A 17,700-nucleotide genomic window follows, 5' to 3' on the forward strand; every position below is an offset into this window, starting at 1 on the left:
AGACAGTAGACCCTAGTGGATTTAGTACTCAAGAATTTGACCCTTTGGACAATGTGAAGATCTACTATGTATAGTAATGATTACTTTTACAAGACATACTTGCAGTTTCAAAATGATCTCAGGTTTAGGTACAGAAACAAGTCAACTATGCCAGTGGTGGGCCCAGGTGACTGTCTTGGACCTACAAATCCAGACACCTATTCCCATTCTCTACCTGTTCTAAGCACAGCTTTATTTGTGACCAAAAATTTTTTCTTTGAAGATTTAGGTTGTGAAAGTGAAAGTCACTCAGTCGTGTCCAACTCTTTGTGACCCCATGGACTATACAGTCTATGGAATTCTCCAGGCCAGAATACTGGAGTGGGTAGCTTTTCCTTTCTTCAGTTCATCTTCCTAACCCAGTGATCGAACCCAGGTCTCCCACATTGCAGGTGGTTCCTTTACCAGCTGAGCCACAGGGAAGCCAGATTAAGGGTTAGCTCATGGCTAATGCCATGTGTGTTACCATAATGTGTATAATACAGGTTATCTTTGTGCCACCATTAATTTTAATAGATTTATAAAGTGGGCTGTACAATATAGCTCTTCATGGGAAAAATGTTATGTCCTCATGGCATCAGTAAATTTGGAGATTTAGAAAGATCTTGGGCATCTTCTCTAGAATGGCAAGATTCAACTGCAGTTCATCTTCTCCAGGCCATCTTTTAAAAATTCTTCTTTCATAATCAACCTATAGTGGCAAGAACTTATTAATAGAATTCTCATTCTGAAGTCCATGTTCAGTAGAAGTTCTTTGTTCTAGGAGCAACTGACCAATAAAATATGAAAAAAATTTTTTTAAGAATTTTTCTCACTCAGCAGCAGAGGGAGTTAGAGTAACAGCAAAACATCCCTCCACCAAAAACAAAAGGACACTAAAAATTTAAACAGTAACTACAGATATATATATTTATATCATTATTTTATGTAACACTAAGGAAAAAATTATGTAAAAATTTGCAACTGAGAACTAACGGAATAGACTATATCAAACCAGTCTCCTTGGGGAGTTGTAACTCTCAGTGTACATCTTAAAAAGTAAAATTCTTAAATGTTTGAACAGTCTTCTACTGATATACTACTATCGCCCAAAACATTTAAGATTTAAGTTTTTTATATTTTGGAAATGCCAAGGCCCATAATACATGTAGTATACATATCAAATAGGCATTGTATAAGACTAATTGATAATTTGGGGGATGATAACCTTTAGTTTTGATTAAAGTGAAACAGGAGAGTAAAAAGCTGGCTTAAAACTCAACATTCAAAAAACGAAGATCATGGCATCTGGTCCCATCACTTCATGGGAAATAGATGGGGGAACAATGGAAACAATGACAGGCTTCATTTTTGGGGGCTCCAAAATCACTGCAGATGGTGACTGCAGCCATGAAATTAAAAGACGCTTGTTCCTTGGAAGAAAAGTTACGACCAATCTAGAAAAAGCAGAGACATTACTTTGCCAACAAAGGTCCATCTAGTCAAGGCTATGGTTTTTCCAGTAGTCATGTATGGATGTGAGAGTTGGACTATAAAGAAAGCTGAGCACCAAAGAATTGATGTTTTTGAATTGTGGTGTTGGAGAAGACTCTTGAGAGTCCCTTGGCTTGCAAGGAGATCAAACCAGTCCATCCTAAAGGAAATCAGTCCTGAATATTCATTGGAAAGACTGATGCTGAAGCTGAAACTCCAATACTTTGGCCACCTGATGCGAAGAGCTGACTCATTGGAAAAGACCCTGATACTGGGAAAGACTGAAAGCAGGAGGAGAAGGAGACGACAGAGGATAAGATGATTGGATGGCATCACCAACTTGATGGACATGAGTCTGGGTAAACTCCAGGAGTTGGTGATGGACAGCAAAGCTTGGTATACTGCAGTCCATGGGGTCGCAAAGAGTCGGACACAACTGAGCAAATGAACTGAACCAAAATGGCAATACAGACTCAGAAGGAATTTTGAAAGAATATATGTATCAAAATAAAATTTATAACAATGAGAAAAATAATGCTAAATATATCAAGAGCATGAATATGAAGTTCAGAAAGTTCTGAGACACAGTTCTACTTTGGGAATAGTCTTCTAGGTTGCTTCACACCAATTCTCCCTTTGGTAACAGTGAGAAAAACTCTATAAAATATATTAAACAGATGTTTCAAGGAAGTAGGAGTGCTACCCAGATAGGGAGGGCTTGGAGGTAGAGATGGTCAAGATTCAAAAAAAGAGGAGAACAAGACATTCAAACTCAGCATTGGAAGCTTTCTTCCTTTAGGTGAGTGATTTCAAAAGGAAAATCTGTGGCTGAGAGCCTGAACGGCAAAAGTGTCACGAGTCCCATGATGATAAAGAAAAAGTAAAGTTTAGAGACCACTAGGGGTGTGGGTGGCATACCAATAAATACTCCAGGGTTTTTGACTTGTACTCCAGAGAAAAGGTTAACTGTGAAAACAGATGAGGCCTCTCATGGACTACATCCTGATGAACTATGGGGAGTTACCCCAGAAAAGAGGGCTTCCCAGGTGACTTGGTGGTAAAGAATCTGCCTGCCAAGCAGGAGACACAGGAGACATGCTCAGTCCCTGGGTCAGGAAGGTCTCCTGGAGAAGGAAATGGCTACACTCCAGTACTCTTGCCTGGAGAATCCCATGACAGAGGAGCCTGGTAGGCAACAGCCCAGGGGGTCACAAAGAACCGGACAGACTTAGTGACTAAACCACCAACCACCACCACCCCAGACAGTCTCCAGAAGGATAGGTGAAGTCCCTGTGGAGGAAGCTAACTTCATCTTGAGCCTCAAATTATTGCTACAATTCTTTATTTGCACTACCTAGCACTCAACAAGGAAGTGAAAAGCAAAAGTCGGCTTACGAAGACAAGAACAGGATAACCAAGAAGAAAACAAAACACATAATAGAAATGGACTGATAGAGAGTGAGATATTTGTTACTATCAGATACTTACTTTAATTGTAATTCATATATTCAAGAAATTAAATGACAGACAAAATTTTAGTAGAGAACCAAGAGCTATATAAAAGCATCAAATAAACATTCAAAAATTGTTAAAACTGTGAAGTGTGACAGTCCAGACACCTAGAGCCTGTGCTCCACATGAGGCCACAGCAATGAGCCCGAACACCGCAAGTAGCCCCCATTTGCTGCAACCAGAGAAAGCCCATGAGCGGCAATGAAGACCCAACACAACCAAAAATAAATAAATAATCAAAATTTAAAAGAAATAAATTTTAGGTATGATAATGATACTGTGATTATTTTTTTTAAGAATTCTTAACTTTTGAGAGATATACTGTAATATTAATAATGAAATGATACACCTGAGGCTGGCTTCCTAATCTAAGGTAAGTAGGATGTCAGAGAAACAAGACTGGCAGTAAGCTGACCACTTCTGAAGCAGAATATTCATCCATGATGGGATTCCCCAGTGGTTCACCGCTAAAGAATCCACCTACAATGCAGGAGACCTGGGTTCAATCCCTAGGTTGGGAAGATCCCCTGGAGAAGGGAACCCACTCCAGTATTCTTGCCTGGAAAATCCCATGGAGAGAGGAGCCTGGCTGTCTACAGTCCATGGGGTCACAAAGGATTTAGATATGACTTAGCAACTAAATAACAAAAACATTGGTACATGGGAGTTAAATTATATCATTCTTTCTACTTTTGTATATACTTCAAATTTTCCATAATAAAACAACTTTTAATAGAAACAGAACACTAAAAATTAAGACATATGAATTATTCTTAAGGGCATGACTCAATAATTACTGCTATATATCACTGTTAAGCAAGGTTTTAAAAATCACTTCCTGAACAGTAAGGATTTACTGTATAGCAAAGGGAACTACATTTGATATCTTGTAAAAACCTATAATGGAAAAGAATACAAAAAACTGAAACAAACAAACCCAAATCACTTTGCTGTATTCTTGAAACTAACACAATATTGTAACCAAATTAAAAAGAAAAAAACCCACTTCCTAGAGACTCTTAAAGGTCACTTGCAAGAACAATACAGAAAGGGATTACACTGTGGAGATTACAACTATATCCCTATGGAACAGGAAGGGAAAAATCCAACTGTTCCAATGGTATATAAGTTGATACTTGTAACGGAATATAAACCAGTGGCAGTGGCAAAGAATTCAAAAGAACTAAAATTTAAACTCTCCTTAATAGAGGGAAAATCACAGACATAACCATTTCATATTGTTATTAATACCTCTGTAAGTGTGTATGCTTCTTCAGCTGTGCACTCAGCCTGTGCGGTAGGATTACTTAATGCAAATATTATAGGCCTTTCATTGATTTCAGCCATCGCTTTGATTACACCAGGAGTGAAAAGTCGGCCAGCTCCTGCAACTCCTATCATAAATAGGGGGGGGGGGCCCCCGAAACAACTTCATTACAAGTAAAATATAGCATTCCCATCAATAGCATTTCCACAATAGCTTTAACATAACAAAAGCACAGGTAAACTCCCATTACAAAGATAAGATTTTGCATTGCTCAGATAATTCTAATCTTATATCTGAAAAGAGAAACAATAAAAACACTAAAATTTCTACTTATATATTATCTACCCAAGACATAGTAAATTGTGAGCAAAAAAAAAAAAAAAAAGACTATAAGACAACCTCCAGGGAATTCCCTGACAGTCCAGTGATTAGGATTCTATGCTCCCAACGCAGGGGGCACAGGTTTGATCCCTGGTCAGGGAACTAAGATTCTGCATGTTACATGGTGCAACAGGGGAAAAAAAAAAAAAAAAAGACTACCTCCATCACGTAATTGTTGTCTAATAAGCACAGAGCTTCGGTTTTAAAAGGGGAAGAGTTCCGCAAACTGGCTGTACAATGTGACTGCATTTAACACTACCTCACTGTGTACTTTTAAATGGGTATGATGGCAAACTGTAAGTTACATATGTTTGACCACAATTAAAATTATTTTTTAAATGAAAAACTTGAATCTCTAAATGTTAACTTGTTAAACTCTGTGGTACTCATTACAAAATAACAGGAGTGTAGAAGGGAAAAAAAGATCTTCTTGACTATGCACTTTCTTGATAGAGATCAGTTTAATGAACTTTTAGTAAGCCCCGACAATGTCTCAGACACTGTATGTAGGTCACTGGGATATAAAAGTGAGTACAATGCAAGCAGCTTACGAGTCGAGAAAGCACACAACAGAGAAAACAGAAAACCAGAAAACTGGTCCCAGGAGCTCAGTGCACAGCACACCGAGGCACTGAGAGAACACTCAGCCCAGAGTGGGGACGGGGGGTGACAAGGAATGCCTCAGCTGAACGCTTATAGAGTTCATCCAATGAAAAGACTTACATTCAACAGTCAAAGAAATTTTAAATTCCATTTTATAAACTGACATGTAATAAAGAGAAATACTGGAGACCAGAATTTTAGTACTTCCTCTGTCACTCCTGGCTATATGAAATACTCAAAAAATCTTGAGCAAGTTGTTTAACAACTCTGTGCTTGTTTTTCTCATGTAAAAAAGGTATGTATACTCAGTGTTATCCCATGTGGTCACATGAGGTATGTGGACATATTTTTAGGAATCCATGAGTTCTAAGAGAATGAAACATTATTTTCTTATTTCCTTCATCCTCCAGGGCCGGAGTCAATGGACAGATTCTTAGGTTTCTATATTGAGTCAACTCACCCCAGTATTCTTGCCTGGGAAATCCTAGACAGAGGAGCCTGGCGAGCTATAGACTCATGGGAGTCACAAAAGAATTGGACATGACTTAGAGACTAAACAACAACAAAAAACTGAGTTCTGAGAGAAATGCACTCACAATCTTAAAGATTACTTCCCACTCTAAAAAATTGTGAGTTTCAATCAGTAAAGAACCTAATACAGATACCTTTTCCTAACCATAAAGACTGTTCATGACTTAAAACAGTTTACTATTTAAAATTCCATAGGGCTCCTCCATGAAATTGGTAAAATACAAGAAAAATTATACATTCTAATCTTATAGCTGTATAGGAAATAAAATAGTCCCTCTTTTAAAGACTCTACATTTTCTGTTAATGCCATGTTACAGTCTGATGACAGCTATTAAATGCCTGACTCTTAAAACATACCAAAAGCTTTCAGCTTTGTTGTCAATGAAAATCTTTGACTCTGCATAGGATTTTCTTGGTACAGTCTGTCAAATAACCTTGGTCTTTTTCAGGTTTTGAGCTCACCAGTCATACCAACTCTAAAAGCAAAGCATGAGCAATCACACAGCTTCTAGAAGTTAAAAGTACAAGCAACATCTGTTAACAGAACTGTATACACTGTACCTAAAAGCTATCACATATAACACAGGGACCACAACTAACATTTTTAATAACTATGAATGGAGTGTAATCTTTAAAATTTGTGAATCACTACACTGTACAGCTGTCACTTATATGATATTGCACATCAAGTATACTTCAGTTAAAAAAAAAAGCTATCACATCTATAGTGACCTAAATGGGAAGGAAATCCAAAAAGAGGGGGAATATAAGTATACATATAGCTGATTCACTTTGCTGTACAGCAGAAGCCAATGCAACATTGTAAAGCGACTATACTCCAATAAAGATCAATTTAAAAAACAAAGCTATCATAGAAACATATATGCTGAAAGCTAAGTAAAATATGTCATTTCACTTTTAGTAATCCTGCATGCAAGTTAGGCCTGGCATTATACAGGTAAGTAACAGAATGACTTAGCAACAACTTTACTCACCAATTATAGCTGAAGGCTTAAGTATATTTACTGCCTCTTCAAAAGTATCAGGTAGGCTCTCTGGAGCTGAGTGAGCAAATGGTTCCTGATGACTTTCTACTTTAGCTTTCCGCCCCTGAATTTTTAAATAAAATACATTTTTTAGTAAATGTTTATTGAGGATTATTTGAAAAGACATCATTATAAGTCACATATTGTTAACTACAGGAATAATGTTTCATTTTCATTTACATTTCTCTTCAACTCATTATCTTCCAATTCTTTCTTCATATTGCCCCGAAACCCAAAAATAAAACATGCATCAAATTCCATTATAACCAAAAAATTCTATCCCTTTCAAAAACTCATTTACTCTGTGAAGTCTTCCTAAATCCAACAGGGCACAAAGGCATACAATTCCTTATGTGGGCTAGGTGCATTTTAGAGCTTAGAATTTCATATTTCAGAAATGTCTTATGATAATATATTACAAGTGCTAGTTGCTCAGTCGTGTCTGACTCTGCAATCCCATGGACTGTAGCCCACCAAGCTCCTCTGTCCATGGATTCTCCAGGCAAGAATACTAGAGTGTGTAATTTATCACAAATACCCTCTCAGTGGGCACTCCACAACTGAACGGAAGTTATGAATAGTCACATGAAGTACAAAAGGTGAAAATTAGAAATATTATCTTTGGTCTTGCTACTAAAGTTAGTACATAATTTCAGGTCTGTCAGATTTATTACCAAAGAAATTTCACGAAAACTCAGGGATTTCAGAATTTCAGATAGATATTATGGACTTATACTACCAAGAGTTCAGAAACAAGAGGAAAGGGAATTCTGGTTTAAGATAGCTGAATGAAGTAATATGCTTTCCTCACCAAATCCCAGGTCAAAACCCATTAAAAATAAACTCCTTAGTAGTGTTACAAGTGTGGGAGATATACCACTGACACGTTAGAACAGTGATGAATTTCTCAATAGTTTAAAGCAAACAAAACATGTTGAATGCAAAAACCAACCAGGATGACAAATCCATATCTTTATTTTGGCAAAAGAGAAGACCTCCCCAGCAAAGGTGATTTTTTACATCAGAGTTCCAGACAAGCCCCAGGTGAGGACCAGCAGGGGCCCAGAAAAGCAAAACTCCATCATCACTTGGCTGGGGAATTAACTAAAAGACTGAAATACAGCCTCAATAGATCCAAGTTCTCAGAACAGTGGCTTCACATGCTTGCTCCCAAGAAGACCACATCTCTTCCATGAGGGCTTCAGTCAGAAACTCTCAAAGTCTCAAAAGAGAGGGCAGTGTTTTGGGTCACAAGAAGAGATACAAAGCTTAAAACTCAAGCTAAAGGAAAAACATACCCTGAACTTGCAGATGCACATACATTCATCCTAGACTTGATTACTGCAAACATGATAAAGAATCAAAACATTTATGAAAACAAACATCACAAACAGAAGCACCAAACTCATGTGTACTAGCAAAAATATATACACTCTCCAATGGTCTTCCAGATACAAGGTCTCAATAATCCTTGTATCTGTCATGCAAGTAAATATGGCAGTTATAGCTCTGGGAGGAGGCACAGTTGAATGACTAACAGCATAGGATTCATAGTCAGGCTACTTGGGTGGAATCCTACCTCCATGACTTACAAGCTTGGAAAAATGACCTGACCTTTTTAAACCTCTTCCCTCATTTGTAAAATTTCAAAAAATTTTTGATAAGATCAAATGAGATTGAAAAAAAAAAGGTTAAATAAGTTAATCACAATGTGCGGTACATTTTTTAAATACTTAAAAAATTATTTAAAATTTAAACATTCAAGATTTTTCATTCATATTTTTATTTCATTTTTTGTACTAACAGAATACTGTTACTAATTAAGAAAAGATTTCAGGAACCAGAACAAAGTAAATGATACAAGCTTGCTCCAAAGATGTAAATGACAAGTAGTTTATATATATCAATAAACACCACAAAAATATAACAGCATTGTGTACTGCATAAGCTCAACTATGAAACGGTTTACCTATTCTTTGATGTGTTACACAGTATAAGATACAAAGCATTTCTTAAGCTACTAGAAATGGCAATCAATGATAGGAAGGTGGGCAGGAACAAAGGATACCAAGTTGACCTGGGATAAACCTATCATCCATCATTTCACCTTAGGAATACATGCCTTTTCTAGGGAAAAGGTCCATAGATTTCTATCAGATTGCTACAAGAGATTGTGATATCCAAGAATTAAAGGATTTCTGTTCAAATTATCAGATGTCGTGCTAACAATTTAATTAGGAACTTCTGACTTCCCATTAAAAGCCAATAGGTTTAGAAGAGTCAGGACTCAGAAAACAAAGCAAGAAAGAATAACTCTGGTGCCAACACAGACATTATGATTTGAGTATTAAAAGAAAACTCTAAAAATATCACTATAACAACATACTTTTGCTTCTCCAAGTTTGAGAATACCTTACCTTAAATAATAAACCAAACTTGTCAACCATCCAAATTTTCTTTCGTGCCTCTTCTTCTGAGAGGCCATTTTCAACCATAGCCATAACTATCAGATTTGCAATTCCAAGAGCAGCCTGTCCAACAAAACAGAAATTTCAAAAACAAAGATTAGAGTGTGATACGATATTATAAGTTACTTTATATATGAGAATTATATGGTATGAGAAATACTGGTTTTATTCTTCCCTTATGAAGCACACAAAACTTGATTCTTTGTGATATTCTTTCCAAAGATTTTAAATTACCTATTTCGCAACACAGATCTTGAATTTATGCCCTCTATCTCAACAAAATTAGAAGTTCATTATGCCCCATTTTCCAGTCTAAAGCAGAATGCTGGTTTTCAATCTTAAAAGCTCACAGAAACTTACCTCTCCTGCTCCAAGAAATAAGATTCTGTGATCTGAAACCGGCTTCCCAATGACTCTCTGTGCTGCAAGCAGACCAGCCAGAGCAACCGCAGCTGTCCCTGCGAGAAAAGTAAAGCACGGTGCAGTGAGAAACGGCACACTACAAAAAAGGTTTAAGTAGCAATAAAAAACCTAAGTGTTTTTTTTTTTTTTTTTTTTGCTTTACCTTGAATATCATCATTGAAGGTACAGTATTTTTCTCGGTATTTTCTCAAGAATCTGAATGCATTATGATTTCCAAAGTCTTCAAACTGAATAAGTGTGTTCTGTCCATATCTAAAAAACAGCAAAGCCCATTATGGTTGAGATGAAATACCACTTTTAAGCATTTTTACAATAATATACTAAGTTAGTTCACTTAAGGCCACAATAACAATTTTTAGAGTGTCTGAAAGACTAGACTCAACATATAGAAAAATCTATTATTCATTCAGAAAAATTTATGGGATGGTTAAAACAAATGTAGCACTATGATGGACCAAAGGGATAATAATCTGTACAAACTATTTCCAAATGCCAAAGAAAGACTGCGTAGTCCATGCAGTTGCAAAGAGTTGGACACGACTGAGTTACTTTCACTTTTCACTTTCAGGAGGGTGCCCAGCACATATATGCACAAATAACTTCCTAAAAAGGAAGAGATTTCTGTCTCTGAGTTTCAAAAAGTATGTATTTGATATGTGAATTTTCATTACATTCAGAGTTAAACAGCAATACAGTAAAATATATATTAAATAAGCAGTTAAAAAAAAAAAACTGCTGTATGAGTTCACCGGCTTTCAAAAAAAGCTATCTAGTCATCTTGGTAAGATGAAGTATGGGGAGGCATGAAAGGAGGTGGAACTTTATTTGGGTCCCAAAAGAACAACATAAAGTAAAGTGGTAGGAAGAAATATAAGGTCTATTTGGCTGTCCCTGAATTTTCAAATCTGGCTACATTATTTCAGGGTTTATATGAAAGTATAAGGGAGAAGTTGGTTAAGGGAGGTTGGAGCCAGATAAGGGAGAATTCTGAAAGAAAAACTGGGGAAGGGGACTTTTTTCTGTGTCTGATGTAGAATCACTGAAGGCTTGAGAAGGGAAAAATTCATCTAAGACCCTGGAGGAAGGATAAAGCTGCCAGTGAGGCATAGCACATATCAAATGCATGGAGAGATGAGAAAGAAGGGAAAATAATCAGGAAGGTACTGAGGCATGAAGATAAGAAGAAGTGCAGCAGAAGCCACAGGAAGTGAAAGGGATAATTATGAGACATCAGAATGAACAAACAGAACTTGATGAGGAGGAACACACCTGGGAAGAAGGAAAAGCTGTTGAAATGCCAAGGCAGCCTGGATGACTAAAAAGGGGAAGGGGAAGAGGTGGCAATGTCTGGGATGGTAAAAAGTTTAGTTTTAGATATGGCAACAACTTTGACTCTGAAAAGGAGTTAATTTTTACGATCGTCCATGGATCGTTAATTTTAGATCATAATCTAAAAGGTAGGGCAGGGAAGCTTCCCAGGCAGTCCAGTGTTTAAGATTTCATGCTTCCACTGCAAGCGGCACAGGTCTGAGCCCTGGCTGGGGAACTAAGATCCTGTATGCCACCAGAGGCAGCCAGGAAAAAAAAAAAAGGTGGCACAGGGCTAGATGATAAAAAGTTTGGACTTTACCCTTGAGCAACAGGAAATTAAGCAAAAGAATAACATAACAAACAGTATGTTTTTAAAAGACTAATCTGGTGGTAAGGTGGAAGGGAAACAGAGAGGAGAGAAGATGGAGGAAGATTCTGAAGAGTCCAAAAGAGACATGAGAACCTGCAAAAAGGCTGTGACAATGGAAAAGAAAAGATGTATTTCTGAGGCTTGTACGGGGTAGTACCAACTGGATGTGAGGACTGAATGACACTATATGGGGTTGACAGAAGAGAAGAAAGAGTCAAAGATTAGACCAAGATCAAAGGTTTGGTGATGAGGGTGCACGCTACTACCATTAACAGAGGCTAGATTTATTGAAGATAGGCAACAGGTAAAGCGTCTATCTGCAGTGCGGGAGTCTGGGTTCGATCCCTGTGTAGGGAAGATCCCCTGGAGAAGGAAACGGTAATCCACTCCGGTATTCTTGCCTGGAAAAGCCCATGGACAGAGGAGCCTGGTAGGCTACAGTCCATGGGGTTGCAAACAGTGGACATGACTGAACAACTTCACTTTCACTTTCACGCAATTTAGAAAGGGAAGGAGATAGCAACAAAACCTCTAGAGGGAGGATTCCAGCTATTGGAAATGCAAGCCTCAGAGGAAGGTGGTACTACAGAGATAGGTTTTCATCGGCTGAGAGTCACAAGCATAAAGGTCACAGGCTACATGACTCAAAAGAGAAAAGAACTATATACTCACCCACATTTAACAGAAGAGAACAAGACAAAAATCAGTGGAGATGACAAAGGAAACAAATACGGTTGGAGAAAGACTAAGTCAGGAGAGTCTTTAGTTCAAGAGAAGAGAGAATTTCAAGGATGTAGCGGTGGAAAACCTGGTCAGATGCTGCAGACAGGAGGAGAGAGAAGACCAAAATTTAAAATATGAAAGCTGCACAAGAATTTCACTGGAATGGTGAAGTGAGCCTGGATGCTGAAGGTTGAAAGAATTGCACAGTGAAGGTGTTACTTAGGAGCAGTGAGTGCAGACTTCAAGATTTCAGTGTGCTCAGGATGCCAGATAACTGAAGAAAGCAAAGCAGAGAGCATTACCGCAGATCAGCACATCGAACTGGGCAGGAAAGAACCAAAGTTCTCAAACGTTTAATCTCCTCTATCTTCGCAAAAAATAAAGGAAAACAAAACAGTGGTTCTTTTTTGTTTTTTAAAGATGCTTTCATATACTCAAACTTTAGAAAAAATACCTGTCAGTAATGGCCTTCATAAACTCATCAATTAGGTCATCGTAACGCTGTGATCGATCTCTTTTCTGATATAAACCCATATAAAATGGATCCTTTAAGAGGGCCTATAAAACAGAACAAACGTAAATGTGAAAGTTTTTTGTTACATAATCAATATAAACATATTCTGTAAAACAAAAACTGTAAAGTATAAAAAAATTATTATAAAAACTATATTGCTCTTCTTCAAAAACTTTTAATAGTATTAATCTATTGTTATTCATATAGATATTAAAAGAAGTTTAAGACAAAGGCTAACATCTAATCACAGAATTTTCTCTTCTTATCTTTAAAAGAGGGATGCAATAAAGCTGTGGGACAAGGATCAGAGAGGGAAAGTAATTTTACTCACCGGATTATCAGTTCCTACGTCAATACACACAGGCAGACATCTATCAGGCCGTATTCCCGCACAAGCTGTATACAAACAAAGCTTTCCTACCGGAATTCCCATTCCGTAGACACCCAGATCTCCAAGACCTAGAATTCTCTCTCCATCAGTCACCACGACAGCCTTAATCACAAAAAAAATACCAATTAAAAGTTGTCCAAAATGGAGCAGTAAACAAAAGCATTTTTAAAAAACACTCTCTTCATCACAAAATAGCACGTATTCTATTATTCCATTCACATGAATACGTAAATCTACAGAGAAAGAAAGTACATTAGTGGTTGTCTAGGGCTGGGGGAAGGGAATGACCACTAATGGGTACAGGGCTTTTCTGGCTGGTGGGGATGAGGGAGCTGTGATGAAAGTCTTCTAAGTTACGATGGCTGCACAACTCCAAATATACTACAAATTACTGAATTTACATTTTAAGCTGGTGAACTGCACTGTCTGTGGATCATATCTCAGAAAAGCTACTAAAATAAAAAAGAAATTAAAAAAAAAGATTTTCTTCACATATTTTCACTCTTACTTTAAAAAATAAAATTGTTTCTTAACTAACTTTCAAAATAAACCACCCAAGAATACTTAAAATTCTAGGATTTCTAGATGTAAAAAGGAGAATTAACTAGATCTGATTTCTCTGTCTTTGGTTTAGGAGTAGAATGCTTCTGACTAGAAAGCGTTAAGTGTTAGTTGCTCAGTCGTGTCCAACTCTTTGCAACCTCATGGACTATAGCCCACCAGGCTCCTCTGTCCTTGGAATTCTCCAGGCAAGAATCTGGAGTGGTTTGCCATGTCCTTCTCCAGGGAAAGAACCTGGACCTCCTGCATTGCAGGCAGATTCTTTATTGTCTGAGTCAGCAGGGAAGCCCCCTGACTAGAGGCTCAACTTAATATGTTCACAATGACTAAACAGGGGAGGGAGGAACAAACTTCTGATAAGGATTAATCCTAAGAGAAAAATAAATAAGTGAAGTTACTCAGTCATGTCCAACTCTTTGCAACCCTATGGGCTGTAGCTCACCAGGCTTCTCTGTCCATGGGATTCTCCAGGCAAGAATACTGGAGTGGGTTGCCATTTGGAGTTTAGAAATCACATGCTACTCCAAACAACAACTGAAGCCAAACAAGAAAAACCTCAGCAATGGTGAAAAAAATCTAAAATAAAAAATATACCTACAAAGTTTTAAGATGATACTATGAACTTAATGATCTGACCGAATTTTTCTAGACTCTTTGAACAAATGATAATTCAAAGATTATTTTGGTGAGGAAGACACGCAACAAAGGCAAGCAAGATTACTGCCTATAATACACACGAAAGCCTACCAAAAGATCTTAAATAAGTCCTTAGTTTTTGTTTTGTGAAAGACAGCCAGATTGATTAAGGATCTAAATCTACCTTGGATTTATAAGAAGACATAATTAATCCTCCTCATCACCCACCGGAATGGAAGTTTTTAGGGCATTTTAATGTATTTTCTTTACCTAGAACAATATTAATTGAAGGCAGGAGGTACCAGTGGTACTGAAGTGAGCAGGCTCACCTTACTCACTCCAATTGCTTTCCCACGGCAAACTCTATATCCCTTTTGTAAAGACCATCATGATTTTTTCAGAGCACTAAATCTGCATGTATGTAAGTATAAAGTAAAACAGAGCAACAGTGAAAATAACTCTTCTTGGAAATTGAGAGGTAACTTACATAGAAAGAAAAAACATTGTGAAAGGAAGGTTGTGCTATTAGTACCTTAACATGATTTTCTGGCCAGTTATCCACAATTGATCTAACATGACCTCTGTCTGAGATTGAAATAAATAATCCCCTGCAACAGAACAAAAACACCTTTGCATTTCACGACAGTTTTTGTTTTTTTTTTCTAAGTTTTTGTTCATAATTGGAATATTTAGATATTTTAATAAAAAACATCAAGACACAGTGTAGTTTCCAAGCAGATTTAGCTAAGTGACACTGGTTTATTTTCAAATATTTTCAGCTACTTGAAGCTGTAATTGCATTGCTCACACAGTAGCTGCAATAAAGATTCTTATTAAATGATGCAATCATTTTACCCAAGAAGAAATGTATCCATATCTCCTGCTCAAATAAACTCAATATACCTCCATAAAATACCTCCAAAAATCAATATAAAGACATCCCATCAGTGCAACAGAACACGAAACCACTAAGTAAACTACTGTTAAAAGTCACTGGAAGTTTGAAATCTGAAGAAGCAGGAAGGGAGAGAAGAATACTACAGTAATTTCAAATAAAAAAAATACATCCTTGAAGCATTAGGAAAAAGGAAAAAGTTATTCTAAATATAGTATATTGTTATCCAATTGAGATAATTAATCCAGGTTTCAAAAAAGGAAGAGAGAAGGGAAAGAAGAGAGAGAAAGAAACATAGGTTCTGGACAAGAGGGCAAGTAGAGATGAGGGCCAATAGGTTTTTATATTTAACTTTCTCATTGATATCTTTTAAAAAAATTTTTTGTTTTATTGAAGTATAGCTGATTCACAATGTTGTGTTAATTTCTGCTGTACATCAGTGATTCAGTTATATAAATATATATACACATTCCTTTTGATATTCTTTTCCATTATGGCTTATCACAGAACACTAAATATAGTTCCCTTGGTGATACAGCAGGACCTTGTTTATCCATTCTTCTCATTGACATCTTAACTCTGGCATTACTATCCTAGCTCAAAGCAGTTTAAATAGTTTCTCAACCATAGCTGCCTAGTACAGCAGAATCATCTGATGAGCTTTTTAAAAATGCCAGGGTTCTACCCCAGAGATTCTGATTTAACTGGCCTGGAGTTAACCAACCAAGACTTACCAACCATCTCCTATGTAAAGAAAAAAAAGAAAAAACCCACTGTCACTGCATAAATGATACACAGTATCTGCCCTCATCCAAAAGCTCTTTATGTTTCATGTGAGTTCTTAATTCTTGTGCACAACAAAGGAGCTGTAATGAAATAGCAGTACCTGGGCCCAACTCTACACTAAAGGAATCAGAACCTCTGTGTGTATGGTGGAGGGGAGCAGGGCATCAGGATCCTTTTGTTTTCCCTTTATCTTTTAGTCTGAACTGAGAAATACTACTTCTGTAAGTGAAAATGAAACTATAAAAGAGCTGAACAGCTGGGCCATATCACAGAAATGTTTAGACACATTAACTGATAGCACAGAACAGACAGTGTTCTCAAAAGTGTCTTCCAGGGAATACCTGCAACACCATCACCGACAGTGTTCATTACAATCCGGACCTCCAGACCTTTCTCTGTTTCATCAGAATCTTGGGAATAGGAAGGAGAGGAAAAGTTGGCAAGGATCAACACTTTAAGTAGGTCCCACAGATGTTCCCATATGCCCGTTAAAGTTTGAGAGCCACTAGACTAGATGAGAAGGGACTGAGGACAAATGCTGTCACGCGGTGTCTGGATTTCTACATTTGTATCAGTATGTAAGCAGGACATTGGAAAGATATAAGGATGGTGGCAAACGGCTACAGGTTAGAGGAACAAGACAAGAAAACTCAAATTAAGTAAAAATAGCACTTACACAACACTTATAAGTTTATAAAGAACATCACATCAGTTTCCTCATCTGACCTTCTCAGCAGCTCTTTGAAAGGTACTGGAATCCCTATTTTATGATAAATGGATTCAGAGGGATAAAGTAACTTACTTACTCAAAGGCTTGAGCCAACGCTCACCCCAGCATCCTTTCCACTTAAAATATTTGGAGGTACTTGAACTATGTGAAATTAAAATTTGTGTAAGATCATAAAAATGAACAAGCAATAGAAATAAAGCTGATAAAAAATGAGATTTACTCTCTTAGTCAGCCAGACTGTTAAAAAGTTTTATGATTATTCTGCAGAATATGTTACCAAAATGGAGAATACTTTTTGGTTCAAAAATGCACAATTCCTCTAACAATCAAAACTTAAAGAAGGTTAGGAATGAATGATGCTATTTCCACAAAATAAAGAATATGACACATTAGATTTTTATGAATCCCTTTCTATCCAAATTAAGTTTTTGTGAGGAAGGGAACTGTGTTTGGATAAGACTGCAACACAAAAAATAGAAATGTAATCAGTGCTGTGATTTTTTTCCAATATAACAGTAATTTACAAAAACATTTTTAAAATAAGCCTTACTTAGGTCTTCTAAAGATGTGTCCATACTGGGAGCAGGCAAGACCAACTGTTGGTGTATATACAATTGGCATTAGAGTTTCAATATCATCTTGCAGTATTCTGTAAAACAATTTCTCATTTCTTTCTTGTATTCCCATTATATAGATGTATCTGAAATTGAGCACAGTAAATAATGTCTACATCAGAGAGCATTAAAGATTTTAGCCTTTGAAATGAAATCTAAACATGTACAATTGAGGATCCCCTCCCCTTGGAAAACAAAACCCTATATATCCTTATGTAATACCCAGGACTAAAAAATAAAAATGCACTTAAATGGTAGATGAAAAGAATCAGAAGCAAAAGCTAACATTTATTGAGCCCTTACTGTGAGTCAGGCTCTGAACCAGGCACTGGAAATGCAAAAATTACCATTAGGCCCCCACCCTTAGGGGCTTCCCTTATAATTTAGCCGGTAAAGAATCTGACTGTAATGCAGGAGACCTGGGTT

General features: G+C 37.0%; 1 protein-coding gene across 1 annotated transcript in view; it reads right to left on the minus strand.

Annotated features, from left to right (window-relative positions):
* Positions 1-17,700, minus strand: part of ME2 (malic enzyme 2) — a 59,490-nt gene that overhangs the window by 17,292 nt on the left and 24,498 nt on the right. Inside the window, exons 4-12 of the mRNA XM_040264460.1 lie at positions 17,211-17,360; positions 14,782-14,857; positions 12,993-13,154; positions 12,602-12,705; positions 9,886-9,995; positions 9,681-9,778; positions 9,270-9,383; positions 6,802-6,916; positions 4,276-4,418 (exon numbers count right to left, since the gene is read on the minus strand). Of these exons, the coding sequence (XP_040120394.1) occupies positions 4,276-4,418; positions 6,802-6,916; positions 9,270-9,383; positions 9,681-9,778; positions 9,886-9,995; positions 12,602-12,705; positions 12,993-13,154; positions 14,782-14,857; positions 17,211-17,360 (1,072 nt within the window). The remainder of the gene's footprint in view (positions 1-4,275; positions 4,419-6,801; positions 6,917-9,269; positions 9,384-9,680; positions 9,779-9,885; positions 9,996-12,601; positions 12,706-12,992; positions 13,155-14,781; positions 14,858-17,210; positions 17,361-17,700) is intronic.

Source organism: Oryx dammah, unplaced genomic scaffold (genome assembly GCF_014754425.2).
Source record: "Oryx dammah isolate SB20612 unplaced genomic scaffold, SCBI_Odam_1.1 HiC_scaffold_22, whole genome shotgun sequence".
Lineage (NCBI taxonomy): Eukaryota > Metazoa > Chordata > Mammalia > Artiodactyla > Bovidae > Oryx > Oryx dammah.